The sequence below is a fragment of the Syngnathus scovelli genome, chromosome 7 (assembly GCF_024217435.2).
Source record: "Syngnathus scovelli strain Florida chromosome 7, RoL_Ssco_1.2, whole genome shotgun sequence".
In the NCBI taxonomy this organism is placed as follows: Eukaryota; Metazoa; Chordata; class Actinopteri; order Syngnathiformes; family Syngnathidae; genus Syngnathus; species Syngnathus scovelli.
Genome location: NC_090853.1, coordinates 7,690,908 through 7,713,309, shown reverse-complemented (window position 1 = coordinate 7,713,309; position 22,402 = coordinate 7,690,908). Strand labels below are relative to the sequence as shown.

Below are 22,402 nucleotides of genomic sequence, written 5' to 3'. Positions count from 1 at the left end.
CAAATTCAAAAGGATCGATCACACCTTATCCAAGTGCCAAATATAGGTCAAAGTTAAAAATCTTTCAGATTTACCAAGTTCTCACCAAGACAATCTCTTTTAGCAGAGTTTATAAATGAGTGTTTATTGCTCCCAAATGAAGAATTACAACAGAAACATTTCTCAAAAAAGTAAGTACCTTTGAACATTAAAACACTGTATGCAAGACCTCAAGTTTGGACAAGCAACTCCATAACTTAACAAGGACTGGAGTCATATCTATTGAAATTGACAGAAATAATAAAATAGAAACGATTAGTCAACATTTTATGCTACCCCACATTTAATAAAATACACAAATGACATTCAAAGTCCATTAAAAAAAACAATTTACATGTTAAAAAATACAATAAAAAGCCAGAAAAGAAAGTTAAGGCAGATCATGCATTTCTGAAAATGACTAACAAAAGGCAATAAAACAAATATCTACAGCTCAAGTGTGTATGCTTGTCTGTGTGCATGCAAGCAAGTCGTGTTTCTCCAAAATACCACTAGATGGGGGAGCACATAGAGCACTGGATTCAAGGCTGGTTGATTTGGCCCATAAAGAGGAGAGTACCTGAGGACAGAGTGGGGGGGATAGATCAACATGACATGCAATATTTTCAAGAGGAAACGTGACAACGGCAGTAATATGAATGATGTGTTTATCCACAAGTCATATAATGCATCTTCCTTGTACCAATGAGCATTTTTAATGCAATATAGGAGGATTAACAGATGCGAAGATGAGGAAACGTTCTGTACCAGATGGGTTATGGCGGATAAGAAACAGGAAAGGTCTGTCCACTGAAACCCAAGGAGGAGAGGAGCGAGCCATCAAAATTGCAGCTGAATAAAAGAGAAAACAGCATTAAAAACCACAATTCATAAGAGAATAGTGACCAAATAAATACACAGCACTTTCAGCAAAACACTTACTGGTGGCAGCTGATGCTTTTGTTCCATCTTCATTCACCACAATTTTGACTTTCTGGAGGGCCGTAGAGACATATACAGGCTCCGAACCTGAGGCAGCACACAGACAGACAGCCGGCCGGACGGACGGACAGATCTTTAATTCCAGATGCACACAGGTATACAAAAAAAACAAATCTAACTGTGCTCTGCAAAATTTACTGTGTACATTCCTGGTGAAGATTTGGATGGAAAAGGTTATTGTGCAGGTTTGAAATGAAAAGAATATTCATGTCCTGTCTTAATATTTTGCAGCACAAGGCGGCGATAGTGCACTCAAGCTTCCTCAATTACTGGAAAGGGGAAGTGACTTGCTTGACTTTCACACTTTACTGACATATTACATTGGCAGTAAACAGCCAACATTTTCTTCATATTTTCAAACCTCGCTCATGTCTAACTAAATTTGCTGGATATAAAAATAACATGTCATATGAGGAATGGGATTGACAGAACTTTCACTCACTCAGGTGCCTGAAGTCAGCTTTGTCTTGACGGAACATGTCTGTAATGCCCAGCGCCGACAAGGGGGCCTTTAAGTCTACCTCGACATCCGCTGAAAACCTAGAGACATACACAAACATTTGCCATTTTCATCTATGCAAGCTGTAACTGTGGCTTATCAAGTGTAATGTATTTTACTTGGGGATGAGTAAGTGCACTTTGCTCATGTGCATCAGTTTGCTCCAACTCTGCACAGTAGCAGTGTTAATGTGTGGGATGATTTGGGATAGATGCACATCCTCCTCAGTGGGTAGAACGATGAGCATGCTGGTCGTGTTGCCGTGATAGGGCAGCTCGATAACCCTATAATACACCTGCTGAGGAGTGCTGGCTATGCCTGATGAATAAAAGAACATTTATTACCGTTTACTTCTCCATCAAGGTATTTAGCAGCAAAGTGAAAAATAGCAGCATAATATCAAAAAATATAAATGTGCAGCTACAACTGAAGCAACACTAACCTCATAAAATTTGAATGTAAGAGTTATAAAAATAATAATTTACTCAACCAATAAAGTCAGCATTCTTATTGATCCATTCAATTCAACAGTCATGTCCCAAATTACCATTTTCTGATCAACATACAATATTGTATTGTTATAAAAAAAACAACTAGAAGCTGACAATTTTCAGCTTTAGAGCTCTATACATTACCAAAACTGATTTGAAATGAAGCGATCAAGATCAGACTCTGAGGTTAAATTTGAGGGTGCATCCAAATCAAGTGGAATTATAACACATCTAATATGTGTTTCCACCTTGTTAAGGTACCAATACGACAATTGGACGTAATGTTTGCAGAAGTAAATGTTACGATGTGTAGGGGACACGGACTATATAGAGAGAAGCGAATTGGAAGGAAGTAGAAAAAGTATTTTGGTGAAATGTGGCATATGAATGCGACCTGGCCATTCAGACTGCAGTCGTGTTACAAAAAAATCTGATACGTATCACCACAACTTACCCGTTTTAAAGACTGATTGTTGGGACATCATAGGAACTTTAAATACTTTGCCATCGGCCCCAGTGAAGGGTCTCATCTTGGTGTTTTCAGGCTGGAAGCGGTACTTCCATAAGGCTTTGAAGTAGATGGCGTTAACAATGACCAAGCGGGTCAAGGCAGAGTCCAGCATATCTGGTTTGATCAGGCTTGTGATGTGACCTGGATGTAACAGGAGCATTAGAAATACATTTCATAATTACTGGTCGAGATGATATTACATTGACCCACCTTTGGTTTTGTTGCTGACCCAGGCATTGATCTTATCTGCTGCCCTTTGAGGATGACCGTAGTCCATGCTCCTGCTCTCAGCCTGGAAGTTTGCTTTGTTGGTGTCAACAAAGCTCTTCAGCATGGGGAAGCCCTTTTGGCTGAAAATGCCGTTGGCAATGAGAACAGCATCCTTGGTGGTCAAGTTCTTATGCAGTTTCTTCAACAATCTGTGAGGTCCTGTGCAAATCAAAAAATGTTTGCTGAACACAAATTACAAGCCTTTCTCACAACTTTGTGTAGAAATTCTTACAGACCTTTAATACTTTTCTTGTATTGCAGCACATTGAGGATTTGTTTGCGGGTTTGTCCATGACCTCCCGGTAATAGCATGCCAAGAACAGAGGCCACTCCGTGAGGTGAAAGGACCACATTCTCCAGGGGCTTGGAGTGGACCACTTGCTGAAACACCTGAATACCAAGTTCCGATCCACGCTCTCCGTATGAAGGCGCTTGGGACAGCTCACTTGTATGGCAGAACAGGATCACCATCGCAAAGGCAACCGGCAATGTAAGGGACCTCATTTTGACCTTGACAAAAACACATACATATTTGTTATGAGGCATAAAGACTTTGAAAATTGATTTGGGAGCTACAAAGTGGACTTATGTTTTTTATTTTTGAAGAGCATATGATAAGCACAGTAACCAAACCATTTTCTTTCATGATTATCTAATACATGCTTTAATCCAATGCTGCAGCCAGGTGGAGGCACTATACTTATTATATTAATATTTTGCACATTAAGGTAGCATTTGGTGAACACCTATTGACGAAAAAGCATGTGTTTTTCTTTAGTTGATGATGTGAAAGCACGTGGAACAAAAGAGCCTTGGCCACACCCAGCAAAAAATCTGCTCGTTCAATGTTAGGCTAATAGGAGCCTGTAATTTGCCAACAAGGCGGAATTTTAGTGAATAAGTCAGTGTTTTGATAAAGTATCAAGGCATCCACAGGATGATTTGCTTCAACGCTCATGTCAGGGTCCCCTTAAATCAAAAATCAAAATGATTTGAAAGCAGCTTTTGGTGCACCCCTAGACTTTGCTGTGGATGGTTGGTGCCCGGTGATGACTATATCATCATAAGTTTTTTCCTGTATTAAATTTACATTTGAATCTGCTTTTGGGGTGGTGTTGTGTTGAAGTTGCTGTGCAACATTATAAGGTAGCGATAGGGGGTGTACCAAATTGAACACAGCAGTATTTTTAGTGTGCGTTTCCTGATAAGTATTTGTTGTGGGGATGTAAAAATCTCTTCCTTTTTTCCTAACAAGATCAGTTGACCTCAGTGCTGGGTCACCATTGACATGCTTAAAGCACTTTAAAGTCAGAATTCTGAGAAAAAAGTCAATCCTCCGTACTTTATAGTGGTATCGACTAAATTATATTAAAAAGAGTTAACCTGATAAGTACCAACGTGAAATGCCATGGTTGATTTCTATTTCATACAGTATATTATATAAAAATTCATTAAAATATTAGCATTCATGAAAATACATGACGGGATAATATACAAAGTATTTTAGATGGATGGCATTTACCTGTGATTGAAAATGCGTCACTCTTAATCACACTACATGACATTTAGTTGCGCCACTGTTTTCAAGTTCAAGCTTCTCTTTTCATTGTTACTATCTGAAATGAGTTTTGTTCTACTTTAAGGTATTATTCATAACGTTTGGTGGTACCATCAAGAAAACAAGCCTTTTGACCAAACGACTCTCACATAATGTATTTTTACAATAAAGTCAAACCAACAAACGCAACAGAATTGAAGCGATTAGACAGTTCTACGCAGCAGTTTTGTTTGTGACAATTTACCTAACTCGGCTTAAGCGCAATTGAGAGTGAATGCTTCAGAATGACTAAATGGAATTTAGCCAAGTGTAACGTGGTAGAATTAAACGACGTTAACTTACTATGACGCGAAGACGCGTGCTCCTCTTGCCCCACAGGTGAAACTAGAACTTTCTCCAACCAAAATCTCAAGTCTCACGGCCGTTTGAACAAAATATTACAGACGTGTGAGAAGTGAATCTAAAATGCTAATCGTTCAAAGAAAACGCGAGTTGGAAATGAACAAAGCCGTTTTAATACTACTTTAACGGAAAGGTACTCAACTCCTCCTCCAAACCAAACGTTAAATGTCGCAACGACAACATCCGTTAATCATTCAAAATAAAAGAATTCAATGAACCTTTTAATTATCAAAGAAACATTTGTGACGTATACATGACAGTTAAACGGCTTCTGCTGTACGGGATGAAAAAAAATCCAGTGGCGGAATCTGGATTTTTGCGTGAAGGTCATGTATTATTCTACAGTGTGAAGGCTGATGACCATTCCAACTTTAAGGTATTCCAAAAATTCACGCTGTGAGGACCACATACCACGCATTCTATATATCCCCTTTTAAAAGACCCACAGTTTTTTCCCCTTACAAATAATGGTTAATTTTGGTTTTCTGCTCTAATTTCCAAATGTTTTGACTGATTCAACCGTTCTAATTTTCAACGTTCATCTTCGGCCTACCCAGTCCAGAAATTCCCCCTTGATTCATTTTATGACTTCCGATTATTTATTTCTTATGATTTATATTTGTTTCCCCCCTCTAACTTCTAATTTGTTTCAGTAATTCAAACCATTCCAACTTCAAACTATTCATCTAATGTCTACCTATTCTAAAACTTCCCACTTGTCAAAAAGTCAACATTTTCCCCATTATAAGACCCAAAAAAAACATTCAATAATTATGATTTCTTCACTTGTTGTCCTTTAATTTCTAAATTTTTTCACTGATTCAAATCATTTCGACTTTAAATTGTTCATCTTATGGCTACCGATTACTGTGTTAGACGATTATTTTATTACTCGATTACTGTACTGGTTCACTGTATTACGCAATTACTGTATTACTCGATTACAGTATTACATGATTGCGGTAATACTCGATTACTGTATTATTCGATTAATCTAATAATCAATTACTGTGCCACTTGATTACTGGGTACCTGATTACTTGTGTTGTGACCGGTCGGCGACGCCTCATTTCTCTATCAGTTGGTATAAAGTGCTGATTCTTTATGATTCTTTATCATTTTGTTATAAGTTCATTGTGTCATAAGCCTGATTCCATAATATATTAGTTGATATGTATTTGCTGTTTCACTTATATGCTTTGTCTTGTTGTTATGTCAACCTTTATTCCGTCATATAGACCTGATCTTACAGTATATAAATCCGGATTACTCGGAGAGAAGTTGTCTGAGCTTTCTTCCAGGAAGAACGTGAAGTTTTCTTGAGTGCCCAGCCCTGCTTTCTGTTGATACTTGATATAAAGACTTTTACTTTTCAACTTTCGTATCATGTCTGCTTCTGGGTCCATATCCAAATCGCCATTGAGGCCTTGTGTGCGCCGGATTTTAACGGGCTACTTTCAGCAAGAGAAGAATTTTACATTGTGCATGTGTTTTTTTAACACAGAATGCAAGGGCAAAGTGATCACTTATTTATTTGTTTTTTTTCACATTTTGTAATGCTTTCCAACTAAACTACAAAGAACTTCTAACCAGTTCAGATTCTTTCATGCTCCTACTTCTATTGTCTCAGAAGTCAATTATGGGAGACTTTGCGTTGGGGGTTCATCTGCTGTCACTTTAGGGATCTGCACATATTTTTCCATCAGCATCTGCAAGACAGACAAAAAAACAATATTAGTCTACTTTTGCTCTGCCATGAAACTCAGTGAGCCTCTTTAACTGTAAGGGCACTGGGCTGTAGTGGTTCGAGCTTGAATGTGCAATAAAAAATAACGCCTGTGAAAAAACAACCAATCCGACACAGAAAGCGTGACTTACTGAATGTCAATCATTCGTCACGCACAGATGCAAAAACAGAACAGGGATCCAAATTTTGAGTATGTATATTAACTGTGTTTATTTATTGTATTTGCTGTAGCACCAAACAATGTTACTATTGATTAAAAAAAAAAGTTTTCTGCCATGGCCAGACAGGTGCACAATATTGTAATAGCCATGAATGTGTATAGTTTTGCAAGGGATGTCTTGATGATTTGGAAATTTAGCCGAAGAAGTGAGTTGTATCTACAGTTCTCCAAAAAGAATGCCAGGCACTCCCAAGTGTGTGTTACAAAATTACAAACTCAGTTCAAAGAAGGATTTGTCCTTTTAGTTTGTGAGTGATTTTTGTGGACAATATTAATAGTTTACGAAATTGTGCTTCAAGAATCACTGTGATAAATATGATTTTTTTTTGACAATTGGAAAGTAACCTCAAAAATGAAAAATATGACACCATACAGCTACTCACATGATTGGTCCTTGCAGACTTGGCCTGCTTCACATATCTGAGGTAAACATATTGGAACTGAGCTCATACAGACCATGCATTCCAGAGCGTCACCTGAGAGATAGGTGGGTGGTTTAAAGGAAACAAGTGAAAATTCATTTATATATATGGAGAAAAAAATCACTAACCGGCTTTGAGCAGCATGGTGAGAGCGAAAGCCAAGATCAACCACTTCGCTGTGTTGTTCATCTCAGTAACCTGTCGTCGACTTGTAACTTTAGGTTTCTTCCACTCGATGATCACCTTGACAGACAAAGTCTTCTTTTATAGTTAGAAATTATAGCTGCGAGCTGCTTTTATTTGCTCATCGTGTTTATAGACTTGTTTAAGTTTGTACCAAAAAGTCATTAAAGTCTTTAAAGTCATTAGCAAGGCAGCAACTTTCATGAGCAGGTGATAAATTAAAAACAGTTCTCTGCCCTTTCAGTAAATATGTACCCATCATCAACCCAGATAATTTACGAGATTCAAACTTCAAAAAGTTGTGTACTGTATTTGGTGTTCTTGGTGGATGTTTTCCAGATCATCTACAAAAAGGGAGTGGGACTAATACTAAATACTAATATTCTAGATGGGTTCTCGTGAAAAGGTACAAGACCTCCTTTTAAATCGGCATCAACCATACACTAAGCACAGAGTCTTATTCCCACTTGTTGCACATACAATGTGAAGCTCTTTGTTGTTGAGAAAGAGGAACAAAATGGAAATATATCATGCTTTACATACGTCCGATCATAGATCTAGATGGCCAAGACGCTCCAACTGAAATCTTGATTTCACGTTTGTTTAGAGCTGTGGTTTTCAAACAACCGATAGTTCATCCGTTTTTGACTAACACATACGGAGAGATCAGTTCAATTTTTGTGTCCCATTCAGTCATTTATGTGGACGGTATCCTCAGTGGAGTGGTCGACAATGAGCAAACAAGAGGGGGTCTTGCTCGTCCACAACTGCGTCCTTGATTTGTGTCATGACGACTTCTTCAAAGCACTTCATTAATAATGGGCAAATGAAGCTTCAAGATGGTTCATGAACCCGTTGTTGTTTTTACTTAGACCCCTATATGGCACTCTCTCTTCACTGAAGAGCTGAAAGTTCACCGACTCGCCATTTCTTGAAACCCTCACTTTAAACCAACATTGCCATCTAGAAGAGCCAAAGAATACAACAACTGGTTCATGAAGCTTCATTTTCCCATCACTACACTTCATGACTGCTGCAAGTGTCATGGCACGTTCATCAATAAGAGAATTCTTCCATCCCCCTTTTGATTTGTCCTGTCTTCTGCATCCAGCTCTAAACACCGACTGCTCTCATGCCTTTGCTACCAACTATCATCAGCTTTATCTGAAGACTTCCTCTTGCTCTCTTTCCTGGCTCCTCCATACTCATCACCCTCTGGAAGTGTCCAAACCAACTCAGTTGGCTCTCTTCAGTTTAGTCATGCTCTTATCCCAAGAAAATGGTCTCACACCAGCTGTGTTGAGCCATTTGACATTCTCGTCTCGCGTGCAAGGGCATTTTTTAAGCACCGGTGGCACTGTGCCACCTGCCTTAGGCCCATTTCTCTGCCCTCTTTGCAAACATAGCTTCCCTCATCCCAAATATTGACTATGGAAATTTATCTAAACTTCAAAATTGAAGATGGTCTCGCATTGTGTGCTCAGGGTGGAGTGGTGTTGCTGAGCCACCAAGACCTTTGTCACTATTTTATACATTGTATACATTTGTCACATTCACTTGTTGTTAATAAAGGAATGGAAATAGAATACGATGAGTACAACGGACCTTTAAAATGAACATATACAGCAGAATATGAATAAGGCGCTAGAAAAATACCTTCCATGTCTTCTAAATTCATGGTATAGGCTCCATGACAACATGGAATGAATTACATACATGACGGTATTCACATCAAAAAACAAAAAAGTACCGTTTGGTTAGCACTTACATGCTATTATGGTTATATATTATTGTCTTGTAAATTACTGGTGACAGGCTTGACTCATTCATTACAGTGCAATACTATAGTATGATATACTGGGTTCATTTTTGTGAGATTGGGGGGTCCTTGAGGGTGTATGATTATGCAAGTACAGCTGGGATGCTACGATGTGGCTTGTCAAAACAAACACTTATAGAGGAAGTGGTTCGGTTATTTTGTCAGTGAGTGTGTGTTTCAAGGACACACTGACTGAACACAGCTGTGAACTTGAGTGACATGCTAGAAGAGTCCAACGTTTCCCGAAAGACATTGCATTTGCGATATCATCATGCCCCCGTCTTACAAAACGAACATTTATCTAACAAGACTGAACTTGTGCTTCATAAAATCAGATCTGCACATGTAGTAGGTGAAACCAAAATGTTTTGCAAATCTTAAATAGTTATGTTGCGTGTTTAAATTGTGCTTTTATTTGTTTCTTTAGGAAGTCCTCTTGCTTTCCAATCAGAAAAAGCAACACAGTGACACTGCAAAATCTCTGAAGCATTACAGACAGTAAATATAAACATTAGGGTGCATAAAAATCTTTAATCATCAGATAAATTTTGTCTTACACTCCAAGCAATTAAAATAATCTGAACTTCGATGACAAAACTTGCAATTGGAAGATGGTAGCATTTATTGCTTCATCCATTGTTGCAGATGTAAGAAGATTTGATCTCTAGCAAGCGTAAGCTGGAGGGGATCCTTTGAGTCGGCCGGGTACATGTTGGCACAATGGGCTGTTCCTGAAATACATAAATAGATAGAAATGGGGCACAGCAATGGTAGTTGAACAGACTACATCTTTTACTTCTGGAGTGTTTTCCAAAGCCCAATACTCTTACTCACCTTTGATGAAAACAGCCGGAAGGTCAGGTCTGATGTCTTGAGTGATGCCCAGTGCATGCCAGGGATCAATGGCGCCATTAGGGAAAACTATTCTAGTGGAGTAGATACTATAGCTGCCATAATACTCATTGGTCGCAGCCACAGACTCTGCAAGTTGCTCAGCAGTGATATTGTAGAAGTCTGCACATTGTTTCACATGATACCTTAATGGGAAGATAACATTCGAATCAGAAAAGTAGCTAATCCTAAAAATATAACGATAATAAACTGTACAGATTTTTAAATATTTACTTACTCTAGAGGGAAACCACCAAAGGGTTGATTTGGGGAGTCAGTGCTTTGATAAAATCCAAATTCAGAGCAGGTCTGGTAGACCCACTGTCTCCCTGGTGACACACACATAGTTTACTCACAGCTAGCACATTTACTTGATTGATAGGAACAAAAGCACAGACGGCACAGCAGAATAGCGCAGACTAAACCCAGAATTGAAGATAAATTATTTCCACACAAATGGTGATATTGAGGTTTTTAGACCTTATGAGGAAATAGGCAGCAAGTACTGTAAATGAGTCTAGTGCGGTCACTTGATGCAGACAAATGTTTTCATAAGAGACCACTTCCTGTTTTGATGATCCCAGCCCTCCCACTCATGAAAGAAAGGGAGGTTGGGAACCAGAACAACTGTATTACAGTACTGGTTGAAATGCAGAAAGAAGAAAGACTTCAGATTTGTTGGGGAAAGCACAAAAATAGTCCTCTTTCCACTTCCAATTTGCTTGTTTTCACTCTATGTGGTTATGAGACAGATATAAATCAAACAACTGTACTGAAATAGTACATAAATAGAGCACAGTGACGTGGTCAAAACATTTTAATGTTTCACCACGAAATTACACTCTAAACCAGCTTTTGTCTTCTCGGGCTGGCATGACATCCTTTCTGCTTTTTGGCTTTGGAAAGTTTCAGCATAACATCATTCAGTCTGTGTCACATGTCATCTAAAAAAAAAAAACATGCAGCCTCTCACCTAATAGCCAAAAATATAAACAGTCAATAGAAATTGTTTTGCAGCAGCAGAAAAATGACAGGTTTCATAATGTGTATTTACAGACATGAAAATACTTTTTTCCCATGGGACAAACAGACTCATTCTCACCTCCCCCTGCGGCCGGCCCATCCCAGGATGTGTTAGTCATGTCTCTCAGATTGTTGTTGAAGCTGACATCCAGACATTTCAGCGAAAATGTGTCCATCATGAGGCGGGCCACAGCGGTATATCGGGCATACGGGTCTCCAAGCGATGTGTCTGCCATTATCCCACAGAGCACCTTGATTGTGATGTTGGTGCCCACTACACCCTGTAAGGAAAAAAAATAGTCAAAGACTAAATCTTTTGGCACTAAGTTTTTCTTTATGTGAATGTGACTGCGTGTCAATGGAGTTTTTCTTCATGTAAGTGTGACTGAGTGTGTCAATGGGCCATGAAATTATTTTGGCAAACAGTCCAGCATGTCTCATCTGCTCTTCTGCATAACATATACCAATAATACAGAGGAAACATTTTCATTTGCTCTTTTATTTTGTATTTGTAATGTATAGACTGTATATGTGCATGTGTTTGTATGTATTTTTTTAGGGATGTACCACTACTTTATTTCAAGGTATCCCGTACTTGTCATGGAGGCAGATACCAATATCGGTTGCCCCCTTGTGGACATTTTAAAATTAGTAAAAAGAAATTAAAATTAAAATAAAAATTTAACAACTGCTCCTTTCAAGTCCCCTTGCGTTTAGGTGACCTGTAATTTTGATACAAACAGTATATGACCCATGTGTCTGTTATTACCTCAAACGCTCTGTTGTCTTCATTATACTGGACCACATCCATGAAGTTGCCAGCAAGCATTTCCAGAAAATAGGCAGAGTCTGTCTCTGTTTGAATTTCTAGTTTGGAGCACAAGCTGTACGGAAAAGGGGAGAGGAAGGGGAGTAAAAACAATTTTGCAGAGCATCTACAAATGTTTGGAGTTAAAGCCTAACCAATACATTAGACAAATACAACACTTTGATATGACAACAGCAATAGAATCCACAATTAGCTCAGATCAAATTTAAAATGCTTGTTGTGGTCAAGACAGCGTTGAAACAAAGACAGGATTTTAGCTTAACTTCTGTTAGAACGTTGTGTATATACTATACTTGAAGTCTTTGGTGATGTTCTCATAGGTTGCGGGGTCACGGAGTTTCTCTATTAGGGTATCTGAAGCCTTTTTTACCAGTAGAGGACAGTCAGTGTTCTCTGAAGCCAGAGAACGGTGCACAACCTCCAAGTACTCTGGTGAAAACATGAAAAAAAACAAAGGCGGACATTAAAACAAAAAACAAAAACAGGACTGTAAATAAAAAAAATAAAAAACGCATAATAACATACCAAAACTGAAGTGAAATGCAGAGCATCATTTGTACTTTCAAAGTCAAACAACAAAAGTAGCATTTAATCCACAGACCAACACATGAAGTATGATTTTGTCGCTTGCATATAATGTATGCTAACATAGGTTGTGATTAATGGAATGATCACGGTATTTTTTTCCAAGGGAGAAAATATATATTTTGCTTTAACAAAAACCTGTGACTCAGAAAAGATCCCCTCAAATGTTTTATTCCTGGCTAGGTTGTATCACTAGTAATAATATTGACTAACTTCAGTGTTGTTATAGCAAAAAATCTTGGCACTGTTGAAGTGGGTGCAAAGCAGATAAGACCTGTTCACAATGTTCACAGTGTATGTTTGGTCTCTGACATTTTCTCTTGGGAAAGCGTCTCAAATGTGAGACTCTTCAAGGTTGCATAAACATTTCAGAGCCTCAATGTGCCTGCAACCTCATTGACTACAATTTTATACATTTGAAAAACATTATCATATGAACAAAGAAAAACATATAAATTCACATAAATCGTATTCATCCTGGCATGGGTAAAAAAAAATAAAAATCTAAATTGACATAAAATGTATTCATCCTGGCATATTCATCTCATATTCTATGAGCTCCAAATTGTCGCTCGGGATTGTGTAGATTGCTGCGCATTTGACAGTAATAAATTACATTCTACCTGGAAAGTTGACTGTGGCGTGAATCGGTGCACTGGTGGCCACAGCGGTATGCACGAGATGAGGATACTTCAGCCTGAACCAAGCTGCTAATGAACCCGGGTAAGACCCCCCAAAGACCACCCACTTGCGGTTGACCAGTCCTCGGGTCTCAGCCATCACAGTACGAAAATGGGCCAGGTCGGCCAAAGCCTGACGGCTACTGAGGAACCGCAGGTTCTCCGTGCTCAGGTCACTAAATGGAAAGAACACAATCATTTTCAACATGCATTAGTGAGTGAGAGCTAAGAAAGCAAAGTCAGTAAGGCAAGGGCTGTCCTAATTTGAATTCATGGGGGACATCTAGTGGCATGAAAGGCTCCATTATGGTTTCTGGATTTACAGTCTCGATTTTTTTTGCTGATTTTAAAGTTTGTAATTGTCACATTTATTTTGAATATAATTCCACAGTCAAACACTAAATGGCAGCACACTATTTTGTTTAACATTGTAAATATGAAAGAATAAAAAATATTCTTATTTTTTCTTAAGATTATTGAAGATCAAATACTCTTCAATCCTTTTTTAAGCCTACAGAAAGTGTTATCTATATGTTTCAAGGCTCGAAATAAGTGATTTCGCATAACAGTTTGTAACTCATTTTGTGCCTCTTTAAAACACATTGAAAACAGTAAATAACATACATATGTTTAAATTTTTTCCCATAATTGAAGATAGACATGTGATTGTGAAACACCAAAACTAAGTGCTTGGGTGATTGAATACATGTTTGGATGGAAGTACATTAAAAAGGAAGTTAAGTCAAAATGTGTCTTTACACAACTAGTCTCAACAGCAATCTGGTTAATATTGCATTTGTGGAAGCAGCAAAATCCACCCATTTTCATCCAACTCAGAGGCAAGACATTTTTACCCTTGATGTGGCTTGAAAATGACATCATTAGTTAGTTGGAATGACGATAATAACACATACACTGTAGGATGACTTCTTCCATAAAAGCGATGCTCTAACATGAAGCAGATGGCTCCCAGTTTCTCTGCATAAGTGAGCCAGGTACCATGTTGCATCCATGCTGGATTGGCTGGGCCCTCTCCACCGATCATAAGAAACACGGGCCCTCCCGGTTTGTAGAAGGATTCATTCACAAAGTACCTCTGAGAGAGCAAAGGGAGATGGGGTCTGTCATGAGAATAATCTGTCGTATGCAGACTGTAGTGCAAGTTTAGTTTCTAGTTTGCATCTGTACACTCCAAAATCCATCATTTACAATAATTTTTACTGAAAAATATTTGATAGGGTTTTCCATCCATCCATCCATCCATCCATTTTCTGAACCGCTTAGTCCCCACGGGGGTCGCGGGCGTGCTGGAGCCTATCCCAGCCGTCATCGGGCAGTAGGCGGGGGACACCCTGAACTGGTTGCCAGCCAATCGCAGGGCACACAGAGACAGACAACCAATCGCACTCACACTCACACCTAGGGACAATTTAGAGTCTTCAATCGGCCTACCAAGCATGTTTTTGGAATGTGGGAGGAAACCGGAGTGCCCGGAGAAAACCCACGCGGGCCCGGGGAGAACATGCAAACTCCACACAGGGAGGGCCGGAGGTGGAATCGAACCCGCACCCTCCTAACTGTGAGGCGGACGTGCTACCCAGTGCGCCACCGAGCCGCCCTGATAGGGTTTTCATTTACAATATTTTTTTCACTGCACATTATCTGATTAGATTTTGTAAATATGTTTAAATTCATACTAAGGTAAGGAATGAAATAGGGAAGATGAATAAATATACCTGCTTCCACACTCTGTCATCTGCTCCATTGAAGTGATCTAGTTTCTGCACGAACCATTGCTCGTCGGACACATCTATCTGCAATTCATAAAAACGACTAAATCCCTTAGCTTGTGCTTCTCCAACCACAAAGATGAAAAACAGAAAACTGAATTTACAAACAACAAGTACATAGGTAGGTAAAACCATGTTGACATGAGCTGGAACACTTAGCATGTGACTTACTGGATGGGGTCACATGACTTCTTTGGCAACTTCAAGGCACTCGACAAACATAGTTTACGAAATATACAAATAAGACACATTAGACGTTGGATTATGTTAAAGGTGGTAAGTGGTACCAATTTGTATTGTTAATTGACCAACAGGGTAAAACCAGCCACATTTACCAGATTAGATCAAACTGTTTACAAACATTTTACGATAAACACCGCCCTGCAAACAAATAAAACTAACATTTATACGCAACTCGACTGTTCGGTGCTTTTGAACTAAACATGTGGAATGTGGTGGAAATTAGCTGTATACAGTGCTGGAGTTTGTCAGGGAAATCGTTATATTTTAATCAAACTTTAGCGGCGTTAGAGTACACATTGTTACGCTATTTTACTACGGTTCGTGAAGCAAACACGACAAGCAGTAGTAATACCCCTCACCATTAGGGGCAGTAAAGAAACAACTTCGAGAATATCTGGACGGCAAAGAAGAAACGCTTCCGGTTTCCTTCGGTTCATTTTGCGTTTTCGGAGCTTGCAACCATGGAGGACTCCAAAAACAAAGAGAAGAAGCCGGCCGCCAAACCCGATGAAAATGAAAAGAATAAGGAAAAAGACTCCAAATCTTCAGGGAAGGATAAAGAGAAGAAAGAGGAGCAAGAACTGGTGAGTACTGCTGAGTGCTTGATGATTAGAGGTCCCCGCAGCCAGCCGGTTTATTTTGCCTTGTCACTGCCACTTTCACAGTATGGCTGAGCGGGCCAGGGTGACTGTCATTCTACACGTGCATAAATACACGTGTTGTTTTTATTTATTCAGACTTTTAAGTGTGCCATAGAAGATTATTATGGCCGCTGCACTGGTGTGGAGACAAATTCCATGATTTAATAACTGTCGTCGGCACTAGCTAGCCGATAAGCTAATCTTAGCATACCCCGCTAACAGTCAACCTGCTTAGTGATGTCTATTGACGATGTTTGCGTCATCTACAATTAAATTGACCAAAAACATATATATTAATTCACAGGATAAATATAATTTATGTTTTTATATTTTTTAGTCTGAAGAGGATAAGCAGTTACAAGAGGATTTGGAGATGATGGTGGAGAGACTGGGCGTGAGTATTATTTGATTATATCAATACCTGAATTATATACAGTAAATTTGATTTCAAGCAAACCCCAACCCGACCTTCTTCACACCTTTGCAGGAGAAGGACACAGCGTTGTACCGTCCTGCACTGGAAGAGCTGCGCAGGCTGATTCGCTCCTCAACCACCTCCATGACATCAGTACCCAAGCCTCTCAAGTTTTTGCGCCCACATTATGGCAAGCTTAAAGACATCTATGAACGCATGGCACCAGGGGAAAACAAGGTATGCCATTAGCCAGTGATGTATTACATTACACGAGAGAGAAAAGTAGAGACAGACCAATTAGATAAGTACCCCTACAGATTAGGGGCAACGGAATACAACTTAAATTGTTCATACTTTTTTTGTCTTTGCAGCATTTTTGTGCAGATGTGGTGTCTGTGCTGGCCATGACTATGAGTGGGGAGAGGGAGTGTCTCAAGTATCGCCTGCTGGGCTCTCAGGAAGAGCTGGCGTCCTGGGGACACGAATATGTGAGGTAATTCATGTTGATTAAATATAATGAATGTTCAGAGCAATGCATATTATGAGGGAGACATTTTTTTTTAAACGTTGGCTGTCAGATGAAGATAGCATGAAGAAAAATAGTGACGTGCATCCCCCTTCTGTCAATACTTCACAGGCACCTCGCTGGTGAGGTGGCAAAAGAGTGGCAGGAGGTGGAGGAGAGCGATAAGGCCCAGCAGGAGACGTTGCTAAAGCTGGTGAAAGAAATTGTACCTTACAACATGGCGCACAATGCTGAGCACGAGGCTTGTGACCTGTTGATGGAAATTGAAAGGCTGGACATGCTAGAGGACTACATTGATGAGAATGCCTATGGCAAGGTTTGCCTCTACCTCACAAGGTATGCTCATCTTGTTAAATACTCTAATCGTCTACTTTGCTATGTTTAATGAGGTCCTCATGATGTATTTGACACTTTGCTCACCACTCTCTCAGTTGTGTTAGCTATGTGCCGGAGCCAGAAAACTCTGCACTGCTCCGATGCTCCTTGAAGATCTTTCGGAAGTTCAACCGTTATCCCGAGGCGCTTCGATTGGCTCTGATGCTCAATGATGTGGAGCTCGTAGAAAACATCTTTACTTCCTGCAAAGACATGTGAGCCGGGACATTATATTTAGCGATTGTTGCTACACATTGATGTATCAGTCTCACTAACGCCATTGAATTTTCCTTGAAGAGTTATTCAGAAGCAGATGTCCTTCATGCTGGGTCGCCATGGCATGTTCTTGGAGCTTAATGAGGATGTTGAAGATTACGAGGACCTGACAGAGATCATGTCCAATGTGCAGCTCAACAGCAATTTCTTGGCCTTGGCCAGGGAGGTAGGAAAATAAAGGGTGAAGGGGAGAAACGCAGAGCTACATCATTTGCAAGTGAACTATTCATGTTAGAGTCAACCTTATCAACTCTTATTTTTCCTGGAAAGTTCCAATTGTTTTTCTTTTGTATCCTATTGAACCAATCTGTTTGGAACATTTCAGTTCTGCATACATTATAGTCAAATTCAGCAACATTTTGTAACACTATTCCCGACCTCCACAGTTGGACATCATGGAACCCAAAGTCCCAGATGACATCTACAAAACACACCTGGAAAATAATAGTAAGTTTAATGTAGTCCTATACTTCCAAGCTTCAAGATGACTACACTTTTATTTTTTATTCATTACATTTTAAAAAATTACAAATTAATTATTTTCTTTTTCATATTTCGTTACCTGATACACGTGTACCGTAATATCGCTGTCAACTGACTGATTCTTTTGCTGTGTTAAAGGGTTTGGAGGTAGCGGCTCCCAGGTGGACTCAGCCCGTATGAACCTGGCCTCTTCCTTTGTGAATGGCTTTGTGAATGCAGCATTTGGACAAGATAAACTATTAACAGATGATGGCAACAAATGGTTGTACAAGAACAAGGACCATGGTACAGAGTGTATATAAATAATCTTTTTTGTTTGCATCCTTGTATTTCTGATCGTATGTGTTTCCTTTTGACATTCACAAGGCATGTTGAGTGCTGCGGCATCTCTCGGGATGATCTTGCTGTGGGATGTGGATGGTGGCCTGACCCAGATTGATAAATATCTTTACTCATCTGAGGACTACATAAAGGTACATTAGACATTGAATAGTTTTATTTGAGTTTAAGATGAAATACATGCCACTAACTTAAGGATAACTCAGTAGTCTCAAGAGATCCTGCTTTTTGTTTGTCCTCGTGATGGCAGCACATGAGGTCATCTTCCTTCATTCGTCATCTTTTGTCTTTATATTTTGCAGTCCGGTGCTCTCCTCGCCTGTGGCATCGTAAACTCGGGTGTGAGAAATGAATGTGACCCAGCCCTCGCCCTGCTATCAGACTATGTCCTCCACAACAGTAATACCATGAGGATAGGTGCCATTTTTGGGTGAGGACAAGTGCAAAAATTAAGTAAATAAAATGGGAAGAAAGAAATTGACTGCTCAGTGATCATTTTCTATCCAACCCGCCACCTCTTACAGATTGGGTCTAGCTTATGCTGGCTCCAATAGAGAAGATGTCCTGTCCTTGCTTCTGCCTGTCATGGGAGATTCAAAATCCAGCATGGAGGTATTTCATGTGGATGGTTGGTTTATGTGGTGCTCTCTCACCACATGCTTAAATATGCAGAAAATATTTACAACTTTCTGTGTTTATTTTCCATCCAGGTGGTTGGGGTAACAGCATTGGCGTGCGGTATGATCGCGGTCGGGTCATGTAATGGTGACGTGACATCAACCATTGTGCAGACTATCATGGAGAAGAATGAACAGGAGCTGAAAGACACATATGCTCGCTGGCTGCCTCTTGGTTTAGGACTCAACCACTTGGGTAACAATCACTCGCCACTATTTTGGAAAATACTCAATGGTAGTTGGTAATAGATTTGGGGAGGAGGACATATAGCTGAAAAAAGTCGGAATGACAAAATTCACCTTTCTCTGTTTATAGTTATGATACTTAAGTGATACCAGTTTGTTACAAATTGTTGTCTGCTCGCTAGTTCTAAACACTTATCTTCTTTTCCTCTTCATCTTTCCATCATAGGTAAAGGAGAGGCCATTGAGACCACTCTGGCAGCTCTCCAAGTTGTTCCTGAACCTTTCCGCAGCTTTGCCAACACACTTGTCGATATCTGTGCTTATGCAGGTTTGGTTTTACCTCCTTATATTGATTTTATCTCTTTGCACATCTTTTGTTGAGGTCATCTTCGCTTATGTCACCAACATCTCTTCCAGGTTCTGGCAATGTGTTGAAGGTGCAACAGCTTCTCCATATTTGTAGTGAACACTATGAGGCCAAGGAGAAAGAAAAGGAGGAGGACAAGGACAAGAAAGATAAAAAAGACAAAGACAAGAAGGAAACGGCTGACATGGGCTCCCACCAGGTAAGTTGTTAAAATGTTCATTTTTAAGTGCCATTTTTTATAAGCTTAATTATCACTTTCTTTCATCCTAGGGGGTTGCTGTCCTTGGTATTGCACTCATTGCTATGGGGGAGGAGATTGGCTCTGAAATGGCACTGCGGACGTTTGGACATCTGGTGAGAAGTACTTTTTGGCTTCCTCTGTTCTGTCTTGCTCTCACCGCTTATTGTGAGTGGACATAATGGTGCCGGTTTGCATCATAAATATATCATGAGATCTCAAGTGTTTGCTGGTGTAGTCTTATTGGTTGAATAAAACATGTCCTTTTGGGGGTGTCTTGGAAAGGGATAATTCTGGAAGGTACAAGGGTTCTGCCTGATGCCAGCGGAAGTTGGGCCATGTGCTTGACTTTGTCTTTAGGTTCTAAACACCTCTGGAGTATAGATTTTGATTTGGATGTACAGTGAGAGTTCTGAATTTGATCTAAATGCTGCTTCCTTGTGCTGTTTTTCAAAATCAGCTGCGTTATGGTGAGCCCACGCTCAGGCGAGCGGTGCCTCTTGCTCTGGCTCTCATCTCAGTGTCCAACCCCCGTTTGAATATTTTGGACACCCTCAGCAAGTTTTCCCACGATGCTGACCCTGAGGTCTCACACAACTCTATCTTCGCCATGGGGATGGTAGGCAGTGGTGAGTTTGGAACTACTAAATATATCAACTTCTATGTTTGATGTTTTCAATGCCCGTTTATTGTATCCAACCGTTACATACACATTAATTTTAAAATATTGCTTAACATGTTTTTCCGTTGATTTTCAGTACAACTAGCCGATTGTGCTGATTGTTTTGAAACTAAATATTTTATAGCGATTTCATAATTTTACACAGTGTCCATCCCATTTATAACTTATTTCCCAACACTCCACTTTTCCAGGAACAAATAATGCTCGCTTGGCCGCAATGCTGCGGCAGCTGGCACAGTATCATGCCAAAGACCCCAACAATCTCTTCATGGTTCGACTGGCCCAGGTGTGCACAAAGAAAGCCGTGTGCTTGTCTGTGACGAAGTATTGACTTTTTGCTGTTTGTGCGCGCCTACAGGGTCTGACTCACCTGGGTAAGGGAACACTCACACTCTGTCCCTACCATAGCGACAGGCAGCTGATGAGTCAGGTTGCTGTGGCCGGGCTGCTCACTGTGCTTGTCTCTTTCCTTGATGTCAAGAACAGTGAGTTGTTGTTGTTGTTTTTATGCATGCATGCACGCACTTTGTAATAATTCTTCAGTGATTACGTTGCATCACCTGGGTTTGACTTTGTGAATTGCAGTAATCCTGGGAAAATCTCACTACATTCTTTATGGCCTGGTAGCAGCCATGCAGCCGCGTATGCTCGTCACCTTTGACGAGGAACTTCGACCACTTCCCGTTTCTGTCAGAGTTGGTCAGGTAAAGTGATGTATAGAGTAAATGACAGTCAAGGAAATAACCATGGTTTAATAACATTGATTATGAAGACACATTTAATTCATCCCACAATGGGGAAATTTGCAAGGAAACAGCAAAGCATGACATATTTGAAAATGCTCTTGTGATATCTCCACAGGCCGTGGACGTTGTGGGCCAAGCAGGCAAACCCAAGGCTATCACAGGTTTCCAGACCCACACCACACCAGTTTTGCTGGCACATGGAGAGAGAGCAGAGTTGGCCACAGAGGAGTATTTACCTGTCACCCCCATCCTGGAGGGCTTTGTTATTCTTCGCAAAAACCCCAACTATGAAATCTAGACTGTCAACTCCTCCCGCCTTGTGTTTCAAGGTTGAGCCTCCGTGGATGTTTGCTATCTTTATAATTTGTTTTATTACATTGGTGGAAAGGGCAATGTTGTGATGCCTGTGAGCAGCCCCAACTGTGTTTAAAAATGCATGGTTAGGGATCTGGTTAATTGGAGTGCCGTGAGATGGGAGAGGTAAGGTTCACGTGGAGCTTATCTACTCCACACAGATTTGCCCTGGACCAATGATTGGCTTTAGTTTGAACATCTTCAACAGCCATCCCCAGCCCACCTGTAAATGATTTCATCAGAATATTGACAGTGTTTTAAGTGCAGCAGATGTTTTTGTCCCCACTATTTACATCCTCAGATATCATTTGTAATTAAATAATTCAACAGTTGGTGTTTTTTGGTCCTTTTATTAGTTTTACTACAGTATTATCTCAGCTATTATATAACACACGCACAAAACAAGGGAAATTGAACTTCCAATCTGTGACGTAGCAGCACAGTGCACCACCATGCACTGTATATTATATTGTATTTTGTATATATTATACAAAAAAAAAGTCGAAAGTTGGTTCTTAAGTAGATGCAAAAAATTGCCAGGCTCCGGTTTGTATCTCGAAAAGTCCATAAGTATAGGTGTCAGATTGAAATTGGGAAATCTGGATTTTGGGTGGCAGTCTGAACACAGCACAATTAAAATCATTGTTACTCTTAAATGGCAAGAAAGTGACTAAATTTATAGCTTTGATTACAGACTCAGGGTCAAGACAAATTAATCACATACACAATATAAAGTAATAAAAGACTTGATATGCAAATAAACACGCAGTAAACAGCTCATTTCATGCACAAAGGCATTCCAACTTGCTTTACATCATGAAGCAACATGAGACAAAGAATTAGTTAATTATAATAAGAAAAACTATACTGCACATCAGTGTAAAAGACTGCAAATGCACAACTGAAACAAGCGG

General features: G+C 39.8%; 3 protein-coding genes and 2 long non-coding RNA genes across 5 annotated transcripts; 2 read left to right on the top strand and 3 right to left on the bottom strand.

Annotated features, from left to right (window-relative positions):
- Window positions 1-97: 97 nt before the first annotated feature.
- serpine2 (serpin peptidase inhibitor, clade E (nexin, plasminogen activator inhibitor type 1), member 2) lies at window positions 98-4,887 on the bottom strand. The gene is made up of 9 exons (XM_049726973.1): window positions 4,692-4,887; window positions 3,028-3,301; window positions 2,732-2,950; window positions 2,465-2,662; window positions 1,639-1,837; window positions 1,463-1,560; window positions 961-1,047; window positions 787-870; window positions 98-598 (listed from the first exon to the last, which is right to left on the bottom strand). The coding sequence occupies exons 2-9, from the start codon at window positions 3,293-3,295 to the stop codon at window positions 561-563; spliced, it is 1,191 nt and encodes a 396-aa protein (XP_049582930.1). The 5' UTR covers window positions 3,296-3,301; window positions 4,692-4,887; the 3' UTR covers window positions 98-560.
- Window positions 4,888-5,009: 122 nt separating this feature from the next.
- LOC137840422 (uncharacterized) lies at window positions 5,010-12,970 on the top strand. Its single transcript, XR_011087063.1, has 2 exons — window positions 5,010-5,127; window positions 11,090-12,970. It is a non-coding gene; the product is annotated as an uncharacterized lncRNA (long non-coding RNA).
- On the bottom strand, window positions 5,973-7,573 carry LOC125972919 (uncharacterized). Its single transcript, XR_007482946.2, has 3 exons — window positions 7,269-7,573; window positions 7,102-7,194; window positions 5,973-6,460 (listed from the first exon to the last, which is right to left on the bottom strand). It is a non-coding gene; the product is annotated as an uncharacterized lncRNA (long non-coding RNA).
- prss59 (serine protease 59, putative) lies at window positions 9,654-15,127 on the bottom strand. Its single transcript, XM_049726972.1, has 9 exons — window positions 14,887-15,127; window positions 14,065-14,246; window positions 13,094-13,326; window positions 12,179-12,314; window positions 11,826-11,940; window positions 11,136-11,337; window positions 10,272-10,362; window positions 9,977-10,179; window positions 9,654-9,873 (listed from the first exon to the last, which is right to left on the bottom strand). Exons 1-9 carry the CDS (start codon window positions 15,100-15,102, stop codon window positions 9,764-9,766), a joined length of 1,488 nt encoding a protein of 495 aa, XP_049582929.1. The 5' UTR covers window positions 15,103-15,127; the 3' UTR covers window positions 9,654-9,763.
- A 455-nt stretch (window positions 15,128-15,582) lies between these two features.
- Window positions 15,583-21,820, top strand: psmd2 (proteasome 26S subunit ubiquitin receptor, non-ATPase 2). Its single transcript, XM_049726970.1, has 21 exons — window positions 15,583-15,767; window positions 16,162-16,218; window positions 16,312-16,476; window positions 16,611-16,732; window positions 16,877-17,101; window positions 17,197-17,355; window positions 17,438-17,582; window positions 17,803-17,863; window positions 18,038-18,184; window positions 18,266-18,372; window positions 18,541-18,668; window positions 18,763-18,850; window positions 18,949-19,111; window positions 19,328-19,429; window positions 19,519-19,667; window positions 19,739-19,822; window positions 20,167-20,335; window positions 20,580-20,674; window positions 20,747-20,873; window positions 20,974-21,092; window positions 21,250-21,820. The coding sequence occupies exons 1-21, from the start codon at window positions 15,645-15,647 to the stop codon at window positions 21,430-21,432; spliced, it is 2,718 nt and encodes a 905-aa protein (XP_049582927.1). The 5' UTR covers window positions 15,583-15,644; the 3' UTR covers window positions 21,433-21,820.
- Window positions 21,821-22,402: the final 582 nt, after the last annotated feature.

What these genes read in the sequence shown, in the direction of transcription:
- serpine2 (XM_049726973.1), bottom strand. Translation starts at nt 3,295, where the DNA reads ATGAGGTCCCTTACATTGCCGGTTGCCTTTGCGATGGTGATCCTGTTC. An exon ending in GGTCAGCAACAAAACCAAAG is followed by an intron (nt 2,663 to 2,731) that starts GTGGGTCAATGT and finishes TGTTACATCCAG; the next exon opens with GTCACATCACAAGCCTGATC. An exon ending in ACAATCAGTCTTTAAAACGG is followed by an intron (nt 1,838 to 2,464) that starts GTAAGTTGTGGT and finishes TTTATTCATCAG; the next exon opens with GCATAGCCAGCACTCCTCAG.
- prss59 (XM_049726972.1), bottom strand. Translation starts at nt 15,102, where the DNA reads ATGCTAAGTGTTCCAGCTCATGTCAACATGGTTTTACCTACCTATGTA. An exon ending in ATGACAGAGTGTGGAAGCAG is followed by an intron (nt 14,247 to 14,886) that starts GTATATTTATTC and finishes TTGCTCTCTCAG; the next exon opens with AGGTACTTTGTGAATGAATC. An exon ending in TTTGGTGGTTTCCCTCTAGA is followed by an intron (nt 10,180 to 10,271) that starts GTAAGTAAATAT and finishes CTTCCCATTAAG; the next exon opens with GTATCATGTGAAACAATGTG.
- psmd2 (XM_049726970.1), top strand. Translation starts at nt 15,645, where the DNA reads ATGGAGGACTCCAAAAACAAAGAGAAGAAGCCGGCCGCCAAACCCGAT. An exon ending in TGATGGTGGAGAGACTGGGC is followed by an intron (nt 16,219 to 16,311) that starts GTGAGTATTATT and finishes ACACCTTTGCAG; the next exon opens with GAGAAGGACACAGCGTTGTA. An exon ending in AGGATAGGTGCCATTTTTGG is followed by an intron (nt 18,669 to 18,762) that starts GTGAGGACAAGT and finishes CACCTCTTACAG; the next exon opens with ATTGGGTCTAGCTTATGCTG.